Source organism: Marasmius oreades, chromosome 8 (assembly GCF_018924745.1).
Source record: "Marasmius oreades isolate 03SP1 chromosome 8, whole genome shotgun sequence".
NCBI lineage: Eukaryota > Fungi > Basidiomycota > Agaricomycetes > Agaricales > Marasmiaceae > Marasmius > Marasmius oreades.
The window spans coordinates 683,091-699,655 of record NC_057330.1 but is presented as its reverse complement, the minus strand read 5'-3'; the positions used below and the strand labels follow the sequence as shown (position 1 = coordinate 699,655).

The 16,565-nt window shown below is 47.3% G+C and overlaps 6 protein-coding genes across 7 annotated transcripts; 2 read left to right on the top strand and 4 right to left on the bottom strand.

The window, feature by feature from the left end:
• Nucleotides 1-28: 28 nt before the first annotated feature.
• Nucleotides 29-3,619, bottom strand: E1B28_012128 (uncharacterized protein). Its single transcript, XM_043157208.1, has 9 exons — nucleotides 2,797-3,619; nucleotides 2,673-2,746; nucleotides 2,505-2,621; nucleotides 2,236-2,449; nucleotides 1,964-2,176; nucleotides 1,776-1,901; nucleotides 1,563-1,721; nucleotides 1,291-1,505; nucleotides 29-1,236 (listed from the first exon to the last, which is right to left on the bottom strand). Exons 1-9 carry the CDS (start codon nucleotides 2,833-2,835, stop codon nucleotides 258-260), a joined length of 2,136 nt encoding a protein of 711 aa, XP_043004574.1. The 5' UTR covers nucleotides 2,836-3,619; the 3' UTR covers nucleotides 29-257.
• A 1,650-nt stretch (nucleotides 3,620-5,269) lies between these two features.
• On the bottom strand, nucleotides 5,270-6,905 carry E1B28_012127 (uncharacterized protein; the record flags this gene model as incomplete). Its single annotated transcript, XM_043157207.1, has 7 exons — nucleotides 5,270-5,666; nucleotides 5,720-5,902; nucleotides 5,963-6,035; nucleotides 6,094-6,415; nucleotides 6,474-6,648; nucleotides 6,702-6,810; nucleotides 6,863-6,905. 7 exons carry the CDS (start codon nucleotides 6,903-6,905, stop codon nucleotides 5,270-5,272), a joined length of 1,302 nt encoding a protein of 433 aa, XP_043004573.1.
• Nucleotides 6,906-7,756: 851 nt separating this feature from the next.
• Nucleotides 7,757-10,338, top strand: E1B28_012126 (uncharacterized protein; the record flags this gene model as incomplete). The annotated part of the gene is made up of 12 exons (XM_043157206.1): nucleotides 7,757-7,915; nucleotides 7,971-8,049; nucleotides 8,114-8,491; nucleotides 8,545-8,617; nucleotides 8,670-9,013; nucleotides 9,065-9,294; nucleotides 9,366-9,503; nucleotides 9,547-9,594; nucleotides 9,650-9,657; nucleotides 9,711-10,003; nucleotides 10,056-10,125; nucleotides 10,179-10,338. The coding sequence occupies 12 exons, from the start codon at nucleotides 7,757-7,759 to the stop codon at nucleotides 10,336-10,338; spliced, it is 1,980 nt and encodes a 659-aa protein (XP_043004572.1).
• A 47-nt stretch (nucleotides 10,339-10,385) lies between these two features.
• Nucleotides 10,386-11,474, bottom strand: E1B28_012125 (uncharacterized protein). 2 transcript variants are annotated; one of them, XM_043157205.1, is made up of 3 exons: nucleotides 10,858-11,474; nucleotides 10,757-10,801; nucleotides 10,386-10,677 (listed from the first exon to the last, which is right to left on the bottom strand). In XM_043157205.1, exons 1-3 carry the CDS (start codon nucleotides 11,191-11,193, stop codon nucleotides 10,651-10,653), a joined length of 408 nt encoding a protein of 135 aa, XP_043004571.1. In that variant the 5' UTR covers nucleotides 11,194-11,474; the 3' UTR covers nucleotides 10,386-10,650. The 2 variants fall into 2 exon arrangements, with proteins under 2 accessions (XP_043004571.1, XP_043004570.1); XM_043157204.1 differs by having other exon boundaries at nucleotides 10,386-10,801; nucleotides 10,858-11,324.
• Nucleotides 11,475-12,442: 968 nt separating this feature from the next.
• Nucleotides 12,443-14,024, top strand: E1B28_012124 (uncharacterized protein). The gene is made up of 6 exons (XM_043157203.1): nucleotides 12,443-12,597; nucleotides 12,665-12,826; nucleotides 12,890-12,977; nucleotides 13,034-13,257; nucleotides 13,313-13,509; nucleotides 13,562-14,024. The coding sequence occupies exons 1-6, from the start codon at nucleotides 12,537-12,539 to the stop codon at nucleotides 13,895-13,897; spliced, it is 1,068 nt and encodes a 355-aa protein (XP_043004569.1). The 5' UTR covers nucleotides 12,443-12,536; the 3' UTR covers nucleotides 13,898-14,024.
• On the bottom strand, nucleotides 14,000-16,266 carry E1B28_012123 (uncharacterized protein; the record flags this gene model as incomplete). The annotated part of the gene is made up of 9 exons (XM_043157202.1): nucleotides 14,000-14,094; nucleotides 14,166-14,876; nucleotides 14,933-15,036; nucleotides 15,097-15,152; nucleotides 15,217-15,371; nucleotides 15,432-15,526; nucleotides 15,579-15,853; nucleotides 15,917-16,134; nucleotides 16,194-16,266. The coding sequence occupies 9 exons, from the start codon at nucleotides 16,264-16,266 to the stop codon at nucleotides 14,000-14,002; spliced, it is 1,782 nt and encodes a 593-aa protein (XP_043004568.1).
• Nucleotides 16,267-16,565: the final 299 nt, after the last annotated feature.

Here is a 16,565-nt window from a genome sequence, read left to right as displayed (position 1 = left end):
CGGGTCGCACGTGTCGCAGGACTGAAGGGCTTAAGCATATATTTGGCAACCTTGGTGGACTGACTGTAATATCTACTGTATGGACATGGGTCAAGGGTAAGTTAAAAAAATCTTACTAGCCTTAGATGTGAACATAAGAATAGAACATGTATTAGCTATGCATAAAATGATTGACTGGGATACGCCCGATGTGTGAGGACCATGACAAAACTATGAGATTAACAATGCGAACAATGCAAAAGGAAACAACTATACGACTATAACGCAACTCCACTCTTGTCCTCTTCTGGTCCGGATTGTGTCCGTGAATGGGTAGAATTAGCTACAGCCGGTGGAAGTGGTGGAACCGGAGGAATGACTGTCCTGGTGGCCACCGGAGTCTTAGGTTCCTCGAAATCCCTTCTCTTCGGAGTGGCTGGACCAGCTGCATCAACTCTGGGAACAGTTGCAGCTAGGGGTGTGCTAGGCAGGTTCAACGGAACTCTGCCGTGATCCTTGTCGAAATCCTTCACCAAAGGAGAGACCGCTTGAGCGGGAGGCGAGGATGCGTCCGGCCTTAGACTGCCAATGCTTCCAACGCTGATTGCGCTATTTCTAGTCGAAGATGGCTCCGAGTCCTGACTACTATCGAAACTCCCGTTTAGACTCTCTACCGAGATACTCGGACTTCGTTCATGACCTGAGGACTGAGTACCTGAAGTTGCTTGGGGGCGCGATAGAGAAAACCTCCCAACGAGTGACCCCCACACCGTCGATCCTCTCTGGGGAGTATTCTGAGCCTCGCGAGGCGTTTCATAGATGGGTGGTGGGGTAACAGCCTGCGGTTGCGAGGAAAGTGACGTCGTGGAACCATTAGACGCCGTTGACGCTCTCCGGTTCCATAAACTTGGCCGAACAAAATTTCCAAACACACCAGCTCCTGTAGATGTTTGAGACACAGTGGCTTCCTTCAATGCTGGGGGAGCACCATCCAGTTCCGCTTTAGTGACGACTTCTATTGGCGGAGAATCTGCGCCTGATCCTCCGTTAGCTGGTAGGGGAGGGGTAACGGGTTTATTCCATCGTGCTTTGACACCTTCAACAGCATTGAAGAAGGTCGCTGACCCTGCTGTGATTGTCCTCGAGACTGCTTCTCTTGCTGGCGCTAGTTGTTGGTCGAGCTTGAGATCTTGAATACCCTCCTGAAAACGTAACCCGATATCCCCTACGATAGATGGCCTTTCGGTGCATGGATGTCTATGGGAATTCATGTCAGCGGACGAGAGAACCATGGCAAGAATGTCAACATACCTAGGTTCGACAATATCGAACAAGGATGGGTCCGTCGTGCGATCCCACACCTCGTATGCATTGGTGTGCATAAATTCGGCGATCCAAAGAGGATTGAAATCTTCTGCTGAAGTAGCTTCCGCACCTGTTCCGCCGACAACGCTTGCGCCCTCATTCTTTGATAGAAATTCTCTGTATCTTACGGCTGCCATCGCTGCTGAAATGTACTCTTCGAACTGCATCACTCACTTTGTCAGTCAATCCGGGCCAGGTAAAATCACACTGATACACACCTTGAACCTCAGATAGTCGTCACTCCCTTTAAACTGTCCTTCGCTGCTCTCTTGAACATCTCGAACAATATCATCCATCCATTTCCTATCAGCAGCCGTCAGGGCAACTTTTGCCTCGAGATCCAAGGTAGACCGGAACTCGATAGTCCCAGTTTCTGCCTATATGAACTCATGAGTCTATCACGTTTAAAACAGACATGGAAATGAGCTCACATTGACAAGTAAATCTACCTCTTTCTGCTGCGTTACAATTGAATTGGTACTCCCGCAGAGCCAGCTCTTGGTTTCTCGCAACATGTCGAGCTGCTGCAGGGGAAGGTATGGTTGAAAGAAAGCATCCTAAAGACCGATATTAGTCTTTCACAATTATTGTGCAGACACATTTATGAGATATAACTCACCCTGCCAAAAATATCCAACGGCAAACCCAAATATCTCCGCATGCTCCTCTGATCGCTGGTTTTGAGTTCAGTTGGTCTCTCCAGCGCCTTCGCCCTTGTTGCCAAAGGAGGCGAACCGCAATCGTCCAATGTTTGCAGAAGGCCGGGAAGAAGGGACACGAGGGAATATTGGAACGTACATAGGCGTTCAACAGGGTGAGAAGTAAGTATTATCTTCGAGGCAAAAGAATAAGCACCGAAAGCGATCAGCGTCACGGAAGAGAGATACGTACCCGTTTCTGAAGAATCAGTGCTTTAACAAGCACAAGAACGCGGTGTCGGAATGTTTGAACGAGCGAACGGAGACTTGTTCCCATATACAATCCGCTCTCGGTCAGTTGACTCCTCAAAGATGGTTCCAATACAGCAGCGAAATCGTCTAGGATATCCGTTGATGTAAAGTCGCGTTGATGAAATAGAGCGGTGGTCACGACGCCAAGCTTATCCCTAATAGCGAGTTCATATTCATTCTCATTCATTCAAAAGCGAAATAGAAGGTTACCGTATTGGACCAAAAACGGGTTTAGATGCCAGAACGACAACAGCTTTCTGTACGGTGGATCGTGTTACGTCGGGCGGTTTGACGAGAAGGGCAGAGGAGGCAATTTGTTGATTACAGCTGGCAATCCCAGTGTGAGCGAGCTTTGTGTCATCGCAAGTGGAGACTTACGATATCCCGAACACGGTTGTTGGAGTTGAGGTGGATGTGGGGACGATGTGAAAATATGAGTAGTCTTCGGCGCTCTGGGATGACAGTCAAGATTCATTCTACCAGCCAGAAGAATGGCACGAACAAGGTGGGCGCCGTCAGGAAGCGCAAGGAAAGGTAGCATCTTCGCAACTTCTTCGTCTTCGAATATTTCTCCTTTCGAGTACTCAATTTTTGGTCCGACCTGTGGATTCCAATGGACTTGTTTATATCATCGAGGATAGAATAAGTATCCCAGAGGATACGTACTAGATGATTGAAGTCCACAAGCGCGATACCCAAAATTAATTTTCCCTCTGAAATATTCGGTAGTAACATAGACTCTGGGCGAGTTTTCTTCCCTGTGCCTGCCGATGATGCTGATACTATAGATGCTCTATCACCGCTGTAAAGACTAGAATAGGCTTCAGAACGGTGTGCTTGCGGTGGATATGCCGTGTCCTTGTCAGAGGCACTCGACGTGAGCGTTTCTGCCTCTTTAAAGGAGGGTGCAACAGATGTATTCGGCGACTCCATGTCCTCCAAACGGGTGTACACACTAGCGTTGTCGTTCTCTGTGAAATCGGATGAATATGGTCTCGTTCCATGTGACGTCGATCCCGACGTCGAGGGAGTCATCGTAGGCTTCTCCTTCTCCAACTCTGGTAACTTTGATGTTGCCGAAGAAGATGTAGAAAGGTTAAGTTGCGCGAGTAAGGCTGCATGACCTTTTCCTCCATAATTATCCTGCTTGAGCGAGTTCCGTGGTGATTGGGATGGCGAGGAAAGTGATATAGATCGCTGTGAGGCAGTATCGTCGTCTTCAAGTAGATCATTACGGTCGCCTTCGTCTTCGCGACGTTGAGAAAAGGACATTGCTGGCAAACTTCGAGGCTGGCAATGCTAGTACTAGTGCAAAAGGAATAATGAGCTGCTTTTGATCAAAAAACCACGTGGAAGGTATCCTGATGTGCCGTGGCCGGTGAGGAACCTGACCGCGGAATTTGAATTCGTATTTTGCTCTGGTCTAGTGCTGTTGGAAAGTCGCCGACCTGGCTGACTTGTATCTTTTCTGTAAGTAAAAAATCTACATACTTTCCACTGGGTAAGGTCGACGAGAAGTCTACGGTTGATTTTTTGGCAATTGTCATTCTGCCGCACCATTGTCCCTCGTACTCCAAATTATTCCCAGGCTTTCACTGGTCACTGAACATCCGCATCGGTGTTATTTACATCTACTCTTCCTTTCTGGGGTTGCTCTTTACACATTGCTGTCTTCGAGTCTGGGAATACGAGGCGTTGAAAGCTCTCCGAAAGGTGACGAAGGTTCGATACCAGTCTCCAATTAATGCAACTGTAAGTGCACGACTTGCATCCGGCGCAGTTCTCTCTTCAGCCTCGTCGAAGTGACCTTAGGATTCCGGATCTTACTTACCGAAAATTTCTTCAGTTTGAACAGGTGATCGGAAGAGAAGGGAAGGAACACGGAACACGGTGTTCACGTTGAGTGTAATGGCATTCAGTAGTTTTGGATCTGAGGGGAATACTTTGCCCGTGAGTGTTACTTTGTTCAAATCATAGCAACCGTCATATCCTTCAAACCTTTAGTGCTGACCAGGACCAACACGAGCCCCTCCCGCCCCCTTATCAGATACGGAAGTTGGAACAGGCGCTGTTCGCTCTCACTCTGGTAAACCAGGTATGGAGTCATGACGAAGAGGATCACAACCGTGAAGGTAGCTCTTGTTCACTTCAAACAATCATTCGTCACCAAGAGCTGATGAGGAAGTTCCAGTGATCATGCCCGCACACAGGCTCGTTCATTCCGTCACCCAGGGCGGCCTGTTTCCAGGTTGGTTTCTGCGCCCTCTACACCTTGGCCACTGCCAGCTAGGTGGCACCCAGCACCCTTATCACCGCGGCCTCTGGCGTGGATGGCGACCAAGGTAGATGAGTAATACGATATGACTTTTGGGTGGGATGTCCCCCAGTGAAATTAGTCAGCGCCATTGCCAGCAACGCGCAACGCACCATTGCCTCCTCGACAGCAGCTAGACGGAGCGGCTGTCACTTCTAAGCTCTGAAATTTGGTGAGTACACTTGCTACCATGTCTGTAATTTACTCTCAAATTTTCTATGATTCAATCTTCGATTACCCTTCTCAATCGCGTGTTTATTCAACTTGAACAAAGGATGAACGCGATGTTGATTTGGAACGGACATTGGGAAGGGACAGGTGACCACTGCTGTCATCTGCATCTTCATGCTCATCATCGGTGTTGCTCTTGTTACACCCTTCGCCGTCCGAACTGCTGACTGTCTATGCACAGCCCCGTTATACATGGAGACCGCAATATTTTTGAGGTCGGGACTTTGACATTCAGAGATATTCTTTGGTGTTTTTGGCTTCCTCAGGCAACACCATGTACGAGAATAGTCCCTCCCCTCGTTTCCGCTGATTCAGATCTCAGACATCATTCACAGGTAGATTGCTTGGCGTAAGGGGGTTGATTGCTTGGCTAGACAGGGACATTGTTGCCTTTGCACTATGTATACGGTACTATAGATGAAGAAATAAACTATGTTGTGCCATGCACGAGCACTTCAATGGCCTCTGCCATCTGTGCAAATATCTCCCACCCTCGCGCAACAGCTTGTGATCCTTCTAAGCTTGGTTGCCCAATTGCATCATAGGCATCCTGGGCGACACATTCAAACTCGTCGCTAACCCACCGAAGGATTTCGGTACGAGCTGGGAGGCGTTCTCGAAGCAACTGGATGGCCTCGGGGGTGACATCAATTCCAACATCTGCCATGCCGTAGTCTTGAGGACACTGCATGACCTGAGTTGGAGTTGTTCCGGATGGCATGGGTGAGTCATTTTGTTTCCGAGTTCGATGTCCATTCCAGTATTTTATTACGTAGTCATCCAAAACCGACTGAACGATTTTGGGCCAGAGCCAATGAAAAAGATCACTGAACACTTCGGGGTAAGTCCAGTCTTCTCTCTATACTGGGCATGGACGTACCAATGCATTTGATAGCTTGAATTGAATAGCCCGTTGGTCTTCCCCTCCTCTATAACACCACGTAACTCAACACCTGAAAACTTCTGAAACCACTTCCAGCAAACCTCAATCATAATGTTGTGTTTGCTCTGGAGAGCACGGAAGGACGGATATTTCTCCAAGTCATAATCCCCAAATGCTGTTCTGTAATCATGTTAAATCAGAAAATTTCGGTAGATAACGGAAAGCTTGGAGTTAGCTTACCGTAAGGCTTCCTGTTGAGCGAACATTTCACCAGTCTCAGAACCTTTGTCGACTGTAATCTGAACAGGCATTCCTGACAAAACGGAGGATCAGAGGGTCAAATATGAGGCAGTACTTGGAACGGTACTCACGGAACCCCGCTTCCTCAATGACATCTAAGTGGATATGGCCAATAGCATTTGCAAGCCTCGAGTTTGGCACGACGACCAGCTTCTGGATAAATCCGACCTGTTGACGAAAGCCATAGATATCAATCCCAACAGGGCCCATGCTAAGGGCTTTGCTGGATAATTTTTCATGCCCGTCACCATGGAGCTCTTGCCAAGGACCTATAACAAGATGATGTCCTCGTGGAATCTTTCCAAAGCGATTGCTTGGAGCGCGAAGAATGGCACCCTCGGGATACTCGTCTTTCATCACACCCCGTATAAAGTCACTGTAATTTGCAACATTCTTGAGTCATGAAATAACAATTAAGGCAAGGAAATATGAGTTACATTGGGACAACTACATGTTTCTTTGCCATGATCTCTTGAATAGTAGCCGGCCCATTCCGTTTATTCAGATCGTTGTCCAGTTCAGTCATGACAAATGTTTTCATAACGCTTTTGCTCCAACTCTTTGCATGTCTTCTCGCAGTGTTGTGTATCCCGAGCTCTTTCATCTTTTTGAATATAAGAGCTCGTCTAAAGGAGGCACGATGGGTATAAAACTCTGAGCGCAATGATTGAGAACTCACTTGGGTGTATAATTGAACTCGGCAGTCAACCGTGACTGCATCTCCTGCCATTTCAACCTCTCTTCAGTATATTTCTCAAAGGCTGCACGCAGTTCAGCATCAGACGGGCCTGAATAGATATTCAATTCGGGGGTTTGGCGAAAAAACAAGAGAAAACTTACAGATGCCAATGTTTGTTCCATTAGCACCGGTGTCATTAACCATAGTAAGGATGAGAGTAAGAATGAGAGTGTGGCAAGCAGGTGGACAGTTGGCAAAGAATTTCTCTTGCTTTTATATGGACAAAATCACTGGATAATGAGGACATTGAACGCAGAACGGAAGACTGAAGTTGACTCGAAATCATGGCAGTGCATTACATAATACGCAACAACGACGTGTATTGTGCCCTGCATTCTTTCTCCTCCCGCCCATGATAGACTCGACTACAACTAGCTATCAAGCAGATGCAGAAGTTGATTCCTCTACTCAATGCTTTTCTGTAATACCTGGAGATGACTGTAAAAGCAATTTCCCAAACAAAATGCACGCTGGTCTATGTGTTCGTTGCTTACTATTGAACAACATGGAACCCGGCGAGATACGGTCTATTATTGCGGTAGTGTGTTTTCCATTGTCTTTATCCAGTGAGCAATAACACTGAGCAATAATGCCTGTTCTTTCAGGAACTTGACCAATGTTGTGGATGTGGACGTCTTGCAGAACAGGTGAATGCTACGTTCACCGAGGGACTCTGTAGCTTATGTTCAAACGAAGCAGGTATGGCATCTATCCACTGTTTAACAAAAGAGGAGACTCACCCGAGATTGGCCACAGTTTATCAGCAAGCACTTGAAGTAGTGGCACTTGCAAATCGGGCAAGAGACCATGCATGGGCCATTCGCATGCAGAAATGACTCCACCAGCCACCATATTCCTATTCCATCATCACGTTTTTCATTGTACAGTAACACAGTCCCGTTTTTTCAATCACCAAGCTCATTGTATAAATATGGCCCAAATGCTCGTAACCATCCATTAACACCTATCATACTTTCACCATATCCTGTGCAGAGATGTCTGATGCCAACAATCACACCAAGTGCCAGGGAGTAGATCCAGGATCAGGCTGCCTCGACATATTCCAGTTCAAGACGGAGCGGGGCTTGTGTGCGAAATGCGACCTTGTGGATGTCCAGTTCAAAGACCAGCCTGAAAAACAGAAGGAATACCAGGTACGCTCTTTGGTCATGTAATGCAGATCTGAATTGAAGCTCAACTCCATTTCAGAACATGCCGCAATGCACTGGTTGTGGTTCGTGTAGCAAGAATCTAAAGGGTGTTTACTGTGGTGCATGCAAGCAAAAGAGTGAGCTACGGCGGTAGTCCTTGACTTTATTTTCTCACAGGCTAACTATAATCTTTCTGATCAGACGACACCGTAGCTATGCCACCTCCGCTACCAAAGTCAACACAAGTGATTATGACATCTTCGGCTCCAATTCTCCACACGTCCCCGTCGTCTTCTATTTTGCGGTCACCCTTGGATCACGCTCTTGCTATAGTTAACTCAGCCAATATCACGACACACTCTGGTGCTACACCCACCAGTAACTTTGGATATGTCATGCATGGTATGAAAAAGATACAGCAGGAGCGGGAGCAACAGTACGCCAAAATCAAGGAGGCTAAAACCGGGATTGGACGCCGAGTCAACTTGCATTTAACCTTTCATGGAGACAACAACGTCAAGCCAATTCATGCAATTGGTCGTCTCGCGGACACACATTCAGACCAACTTACTCTCAAAGGTATTCATATTTTTAGCTCCTTACCCACTGCCGAGCTGAGTGATGCTTAATAGAAGCAGTGATGTTACACGTCAAGAAGGTCAACAAAAACATCTGGGAAGATGCAACGTCAGGGAGGTTGACAGGGTATAAATTTGTTGCCACCACCATCACCATCTCACTCATAGTAAACTTATAGCGATGACTTCTATATCCGGTTCCCCGGGAATAATGTTCTTATGGGATGCACCGAGTATGACACTCTCGGTCGCGTTCATGATGTGACATTGTCTCTCCCAACCAGACAGATAAGTTGGTTCAAGCCGCCAACGGACTCTGGAAAGACGGCACGTACTACAAATGGCAACATTGTAGTTCTCATTGTGTCGGTTATTCTGAAGATCTCAAAGGTTGAGGAAAGGGACGGTCGTCTTCCAGTTGAACTTGGAGGTACGCCTGTAAGTGGGAAGAGCAAAGGACGAGGCAAGAGATCGGCGGATGATGACCTGGCATCTATGACATCAACTGTGCGTCGACGAATTGGTAAGACAATATTTCTAGGTAGATTCGGGAAATCTCACCGTGCACCTATAGATGCCCCTCTTCAATCAACATTCCGTCCCCGGGCACTTGTCTCGGCCACGGTTTCAGGGGGACAGGATGGGGTCACTCATGATGATTTTGAATCAGTCAAACTGTTGTTGGCACATGTAAATGTGCTCGAATCAGGTTGGGTGGACATTAAGTGGGAGGCGGGTGATACAAAGAAGGCAGAAATTGCGACAGTCCCATGTGCTCATGGAACCTCAAAGCTGGTATATAAAGTAAGTCTTTCTCTTGAACTTCAATCTGCGTGACTCTGACCAGTATTTGTGACTCTGACCGGTATTTGTAGCTGAAGATTGGTGGGGAACGATTTGTAGCCAAGCGCTATGCAAACATACCATCAGGAGGTTTTGCATTGCGCTCTAAGCCAGTGACTATAGCGGCACAGGCTCGACCTCTACATATGGTGACAAATGCCGAATATCTGGTGAAGGAAACGGAGGTCCAATACAGCATGAAATATTTCTTAGAAGAATTTTATGCAAACGCATGAACAACGGGTGAATCGTTCTCAGACGGTATGGTCTTCTCATTAGTAACCTGAAGTTGCCATTTTTCTAAGCAACATAGCAGATTTCATTGTTACCGATTGTCTCCTTGCCCGCGAAGTTGTCATTGATTCGACGCCCTCCAGGGCCTCTGGCCTTACCAAGGAGGACTTCGCCATCCAAGACAGCGTCTTTGACAATGACCCACCAGATAGCGAGGATATCGGGAATGATGGGAGCGAGACAGCTGGTCACCTGCTACTGGAATGCTTGGGGCCAACCTGGCTTATTGAGCATGAGAGACCAACTCAGGTCATGAAGTACAGTGGCACCCTTCAGCAATCCAGCCGCCAAACTCTTCCTTTTATGACGATGTCTGCATTTGCACATTTCAGCCTGATTTGGTCAAACGGAGAGCGGGTATTTGCTGACCTTCAGTGTATGTTGTTTGTTCCTATAATACGGATAATTGCTGACCGGATTACGGGCAGCCTCTCCTGGTGTCTTGGACAGTATGCCAGTGCGCATCCTCTTTGACGGAATGGCTCACACAGAGAAAGGGTAAGTAAAACTGAAGGGCGTCAGGTAGTTACTCACCAATCTACACATGACAGGAACGCCGGACCTGGTGACCATGGAGAACAAGGCATCAAGCAATTCTCCAAGACGCATATCTGTAATAAAATCTGTGATAGTCTCAGGATTAATGAAACTGAGGATTCGGAGGACGAGGAAGACGAGGGCACCAAAGGACAGAAAAACCACATCATATGAATTGATTATCCTCGACGTCTAACTACGTACCACATGTATCATGTATATCTAACAGAAGAGAAAGGTGCTCATACCGGTAGTAGAGCCTGTATATGCCATGTGCCCCGTTCCTGTCATGATACGCCTCGACCATCTCACATGTGCCTTCATGTGTAGCAGATAATCATCCTACGAGGGGTCGTCAAGGGATGGTTTGCCTGCTCAATGAACGTTGAGCGGCTGAACACGTTCAGGATGAACCCGTCCAAACCTATCGTCGTGATGACCCTATCTTCAGTCTTCATTGAATTCCATCCTGGTTCATTGCAATGTTCAGCTGATGCAAACACTTGAGGTAATCTGTATCGAATGCGAGCGGGCCACCTCGGTGTCAATAGACCAGGTACGTTGAGGTAGTGGCGAAGTGGGATGAACGGACATTTTTGAGTATCCAATTCTGCACAGGTCCAATTTCGCTACAAATCTGATGGCATGTATTCAGCTTTATGTCTCGCCGTACGGTCTGATGTTAGGACCTACCAGTGGGAAATCCAATTTGGGAGACTTTCTGGTAAGTTGAACGTAAACGCAAACAGGAGCATCAGTTGATGTAGCTTCGAGAAGGTCCACGTCGAGAACAGGAACGAGAAGATCGTTGTCGAGAGCGCCGGTGTTGACAGATGGGGTGTCCTTGGAGAGGAATGCGGAGAGGGGTGGAAGGAGGGTGGCGAGGGGGTTGGTGGATATAGCTACTACGTTGGGTATTTCAAGTGCTTTGGCTTCATCTTCTTCGCCGTCGTCTACGGAGGAGGAGGCCTCCTCACCTTCTTCATATGGCCATGTTGGTGATGGGGTGCCTATGGATTTGTCGAACATAGAAGAAGCTTAGTTGTAACACCTGGCGAGTCGCGACCCCTCCAGAAGTCATTCAACGCTACATGTTCCCGGGCTTCGAGTACAGCGATGCGGAAAGAACAACTCCCAGAAAGGAAGAGCAGGTGGAAACCACTTCAGATTTGGCTGCGAATCTGGGAACATTGAGGCCAGTTGGTGTTTGTAAATGTTTGTGATTTCGCATTTCGCTGAATTCGCTGTGCGTAAATCCCCTTTGGACGCAGTGGATGCCAGGGACCTGATGTACACTAACTTTGATACACGTCTTTGATTACTCAGTAACTAGTGAACCCAGGAATAATTCGGAGTATGAGGGACAATGGTGCTGCGGAAGGACAATTGCCAAAAAATCAACCGTAGACTTCCCGTCGACGCCAACTGGGGCACTCATTAACATTAGTTACTTAGCAGTAGCGGAGCGGAACGAACGGCGATATTTCGTCCTTCACCCCATGGTCAATAACAGCTCACTAAAAAGTTGAGGGCTTATGCTCTGGTTTAATACACCTTTATTGACCAGATGTTGTGCTACACAGGTAACAAATGACCGACGCTACTCCAAGTTCTTAACTTTCACTGCCCCGTAATGAGAACTGACCAATGTTTGCGAAGGAACTACACGAGAGAGAAAAGGTCCGTAGGATGTGTTTCTGGCATACTAAGTGTCTGCTCAAAATGGTCTATTTCCCTCCCTGTCCTGGTTACCGAATAGCACACCACTCAGATTTCCACCTGTTTCCAACCAGCCTGGTTTCCCTGAAAGAGAAGCTGTAATGAACCCCTCACAACTCTGCCAATATTCATCCGTCTGGTCTGGAACACATAGAGGGCGTCAGACGCCTCGTATACATACTCATCGACTGCGTGCGCTCCGTGATACAATTAAACCATGGCGTCGCGCCGTCGCGCCGTTACTATATTCGTGGCGATTGGTGAACTTGAGGCAGTCCGACTCTTTGTTGGCGGCGTCGTCGCGAACGTTTCATGTCACGTAACAGAAAAAAGATACAATCACGCTGTGGGTACTCTCAACAATGAATATTCCCATATTCATATCTCACGCAAAATTTCATACATGAAGGTCTTCCTGAGATATCTCCCAAAAACCATTCCACTACTGGGCCGAATACGGTCTCATTTCACTCCATCGGAAACGAGTTGGCCGTTATAATTTATACTCTTGACATGAGATAGCTGTCAGATCTTTCAAACGGCGGTGGGAAAATGCCTTTCTTAATCTCCACGTTTCAACTGATGGAGAAGGACCATAACCTTCACTCTTGCTACACCGTACACGTTACTGCACCTGGCTTGTAGGTACATACATGGGGAAGGACGGGCCTCCCATGCCTTCTAGTTCCGAGTCGCAGGTAACAGGGCTGAGAGGTACGCGTTTCAACCTCGGCTCCCCGTTCGCACAGGTTTAAAGCTTACAAAAGATCTCTGAGAGCAGTCGGCGCTACCGTTCTCCATGCTGTTGCTCTCATCATCACGGTGTATAGGTTGGCCCGCCGTTATCATATCAAACGCCTCTCGTGGGATGACGCCTTCGCTCTTGTCGGGTCCATTTCCGTTATCCAAGAACTTATATCTCTTTGGTGGATACTACATGTGGGTGAGGCGCAAACTTTCTTTATGAATGTTTGATTCAATTCCAACATCGTTTCCACATATACAGACCGACATCCTTTAACTCGTTCTCAATATGACAGGAGGCAATCTATCCTGTATTGGACCACAAGCATTTGCTTTACTTTCACAGTCTGGTAGGTACCATACCGCAATGGCCGCAGACCCATCTCAGTATATTGCCTCTATTTAGTTGTACCCGCTTGAGTCTCTGGGCTTCGATTCACCGTATTCTCGCCCTTGGAAAGCTCAGAACCGCATGCATCCCACTCGCGGTAGTGACATTTTTGTCCTCCTTGACCCTCGTCATCATCAAGGCATGTACATGTCATTACACACCTTCCCCGAAAATGCGCGACTACCCCATACTATGTCTCCAAAGCACAGCACATGTGCTAGTAGGATTCCACTCTGCCGGTGAATCCATACCTGTTCCGTTCTCTTTCAGCTTCATTCCTGATATCTTTCACAGTGGACATCACTCTCAGTATACTGATCATCGCTGTACCCTCGTATGCTGTATGGGAAATGGGCCTCTCTCGTGACAAACGGAATCTCCTAATGTTACTCTTCACTGCAAGTTTTGCCACGTTGGCTGTTGCCCTTGTGCACAACGTATACGTTTTCAACTTCAATGCTCAGCTCAACTTTTTCACGTCGCATTTCGAGGTTCGTCCTCCGCCAACTTGTTAGCACAATCATTCAGACCTTTCAACCTCAGGCTGCGGTGTCGTTGATCGTCTGCAACGTCCACATCGTCGTCCCAACAATATACACGAAATTTGCCTCCCGTAACGATTCGACCCGCAATCCGACTACAGATGCCCATACAGCGTCCTCACTACCGCGCTCACACTCACTTCTGACTTCGTACAAATTTACTTCCCTGATTATGATATCTACGGACATCGGTCAAAACACCACTAACTCACCCTGTAATACCGCCACGCCCTCCGAGACTGTTCGAACAAAACCTTCCTTTGTCATGTCATTGGGTTCGATGGGTCCGGACGCGAATATGACTAGAGTTGAACACAGTCATACACCTGTGAAATGACAACACCCCTTTGGACGTTGTTCAGTTTTTCACTTTCTCCTGGTTCTGTAGTTGCCATGTACGTGTTCGCGAAGTTATATTAGCATGTGTGTACATTTAATTTCAACCTAATATTGCAATTATTGGGGAGTTAGATAGGAACTTAACATGGGTATCATCCCGTTGAGAACCCGAAGGCATAATATAGTATGGGAAATCTGGAACAGAGAGAAGGCCAGTTGGCAGTAAGACAATTGCAAGCAAGCAAGAAACAAGCGGATGGACATACTGCAAGACGCTATTTTCCGCCACCTAACAAGATGTTTCCCTTCGCCATAACAGACCTTATGCATGCACTCCACCTCCGGGTTGATCTTAGCAAGCTCTTCAAGGTTCTTTGCACCACATAACTTCATAAACTTTCTCGCACACTCCGTACCTGACGCATGACAACGGAAACTGTCTGCCTTCCATATCCTGAGATTCTTGATCGTGTTGTACGGGTTGTAAAGGTACTTCCAATCGGGCGGCCCCTCGTTGACAATCGGTATGCTCGGACAGTCGTGCACATAGACTTGGGGCACCCAAAGGACCTGTAAACACGCCTTGCATTGGAACACGGTCTTGCGGAGACTTAAGTAGGAAGCGTGATTTTCCCTGATAACCTGTTTTAGCTCTCTCGCTTTCTGGAGGACCCACTTGCGAGATAATCCCGCTATAACCCCGCTGATCCGCTCGATGTGAGTAGGGAAAATGTCGTCTCTGATATCTATGTGTCGCGGAGTAGTATGAATCAAGTGATTGATAGACTGTGCAGAAGGTGAAGCGAGGAAATCTCCGACAGGCATCAGAATTTGGTCCCCGTTCCTGAATTTCGCGTTATATAGGAGTCGGAAGTCGAGAGTTCGGTTCTGAAATGGACGGTCCTGTTTCACTCGTATATGGTAAGCTGTGGTGTCTTTGAGGGATTGGACGAGAACCGGTTTGATGCTACCCCACTCTAGAAACATGCATGTTAAAAGAAATGTAAAGGACCGTTGAGATATGCTTTAATACCATCCTCGGTTAAGAGCTTTGTTTGCTGAACCAACGGGTGGCATCTAAAGCGCCATGTATCAAGTCCATAAACCCCATAGACATCTTTCAATCGGGAAATTATGCTGGGCCGAAGGTGAGTACGGAACGCTTTGTCCACTAAGAGTGATCACATCGTAACTCACTCCTTTCGTCTCAACATAAAGACCCGGGACTGCCAGGAGTTGCATTTGCCGGCCCACTGTTGTCAGAACAATTTAAGCTCGCTATTCCGTAACGCTAAACCTGGCAGGCATGAAACATACCTTTTCCAAATTGATATAGTGTTGTTCCCTCGATTGCCTCCATTTTTCAAGTTTTCCGGGATCATCTTTGACGTCAACGTATTCACGGCAGTGCTTCTCAACGATCAGCCTACAATATAACATGGCCAATTCCGTACTATTGTGCTTCTGAATTTCTGTATATGCAAAAAAAAATAATGGGGAAATAACGTTGAGATGTACAAAGGAAAACTCACGCCCGTGGTGGCAAACATGAGCCAGGTCTCCTAGCTCCTTCAATTCCACCGCAAGTTGAGGTAGTCGTTCTGGAAGATCCTCGACGGTGAAAAAACTGCACCAAATTACATTAGCCCCTATTTCACATTGAAGAAGCAAAGACGTACACCTCGGACTTGCACTCGCCGTGCAAGCGTATCCTGGATGCCCAAAAAACATTTTCGCATGGAAGCCCGCAAACATAGCAGCTTGCTTCGAATGCCAAGCTAGCATACAGTGGTTCGCTTAGACCCTCTGGAATAGGTGGTAATTTGGGGAAAACATTTGTTCGAGATGTCCTCCAGATGGCCGCACTAGAGGCCTGAGACATGAGGAAGATACGAAGCTCTCTAGTAGTTCGGGAAAGGTAGAGCAGCTCGAGGGGTTGCAAGTACGAGAAAATCTATCATCAGAGCCATGAGAACACGAGTCAAGGTGTCGCCAGGGAATGGTCTGAGAGACAGACCTCGATTACAACGTCCAGGGACATGTCTTTCACGATTCGTTCAAGTAGTCCATAATAGCTGATATTATGAGCCGACACTTCAACGTAACTGGTTAATCGTGCTCTCTTCTTGTGTTGCTCGAGTTTGATTTCTGTTGACGCGATCTGCTGGCCATTCGTGTTATTGAAGTTGGAGTATCCTAGAGGATCTTCTGCGAGGGGACATTGTAGGGGAACCCCTATTATCAAAAACTTTAGTCTAGGCAAGGGGTAGCTCCGGAAAATTGCTGCGAGCCACGTGCTCGCTTTTTCTTGTTCTGGTCACTCCTCCATACCACGACCTTCGACAATGGGTCTGGCAAGGGCGACATCGAGGCAGTTATCAAAACGGTCCTTACTGTCCAGCTTTCTGTTTATCTGATCATGCGCGCCCATGGGGCCGGCGACTGCAGCCAACGTTCGGCATTTCGCGGTCTCATCTTTGCGGCTCTACTCTCTACTTGCACAAACTACCAAGCTATCCATATACACAAATCATGAAAATTCTCTCTCATTCCTAACATTCGATAAAAACACGAAAGCCTAGAAAATCCAGCCGAGGGAACAGTGGGGGACCTTTGGGACTATTAACGGAGGTGAACCCAATCTCAATGCTCACCTACCTTCCTTC

Bases quoted from the DNA above. Each gene is read 5' to 3' on its own strand.
- E1B28_012128 (XM_043157208.1), bottom strand. From the start codon at position 2,835: ATGCTACCTTTCCTTGCGCTTCCTGACGGCGCCCACCTT. The intron at 2,177-2,235 runs GTACGTATCTCT...TTTGCCTCGAAG, and splicing joins CACTGATTCTTCAGAAACGG to ATAATACTTACTTCTCACCC. The intron at 1,722-1,775 runs GTGAGCTCATTT...GAGTTCATATAG, and splicing joins AGGTAGATTTACTTGTCAAT to GCAGAAACTGGGACTATCGA.
- E1B28_012125 (XM_043157204.1), bottom strand. From the start codon at position 11,193: ATGTTCGACAAATCCATAGGCACCCCATCACCAACATGGCCATATGAA. The intron at 10,802-10,857 runs GTAGGTCCTAAC...ACATGCCATCAG, and splicing joins CCAAATTGGATTTCCCACTG to ATTTGTAGCGAAATTGGACC.
- E1B28_012124 (XM_043157203.1), top strand. From the start codon at position 12,537: ATGGGGAAGGACGGGCCTCCCATGCCTTCTAGTTCCGAGTCGCAGGTA. The intron at 12,978-13,033 runs GTAGGTACCATA...GCCTCTATTTAG, and splicing joins TGCTTTACTTTCACAGTCTG to TTGTACCCGCTTGAGTCTCT. The intron at 13,510-13,561 runs GTTCGTCCTCCG...TTTCAACCTCAG, and splicing joins TTTTCACGTCGCATTTCGAG to GCTGCGGTGTCGTTGATCGT.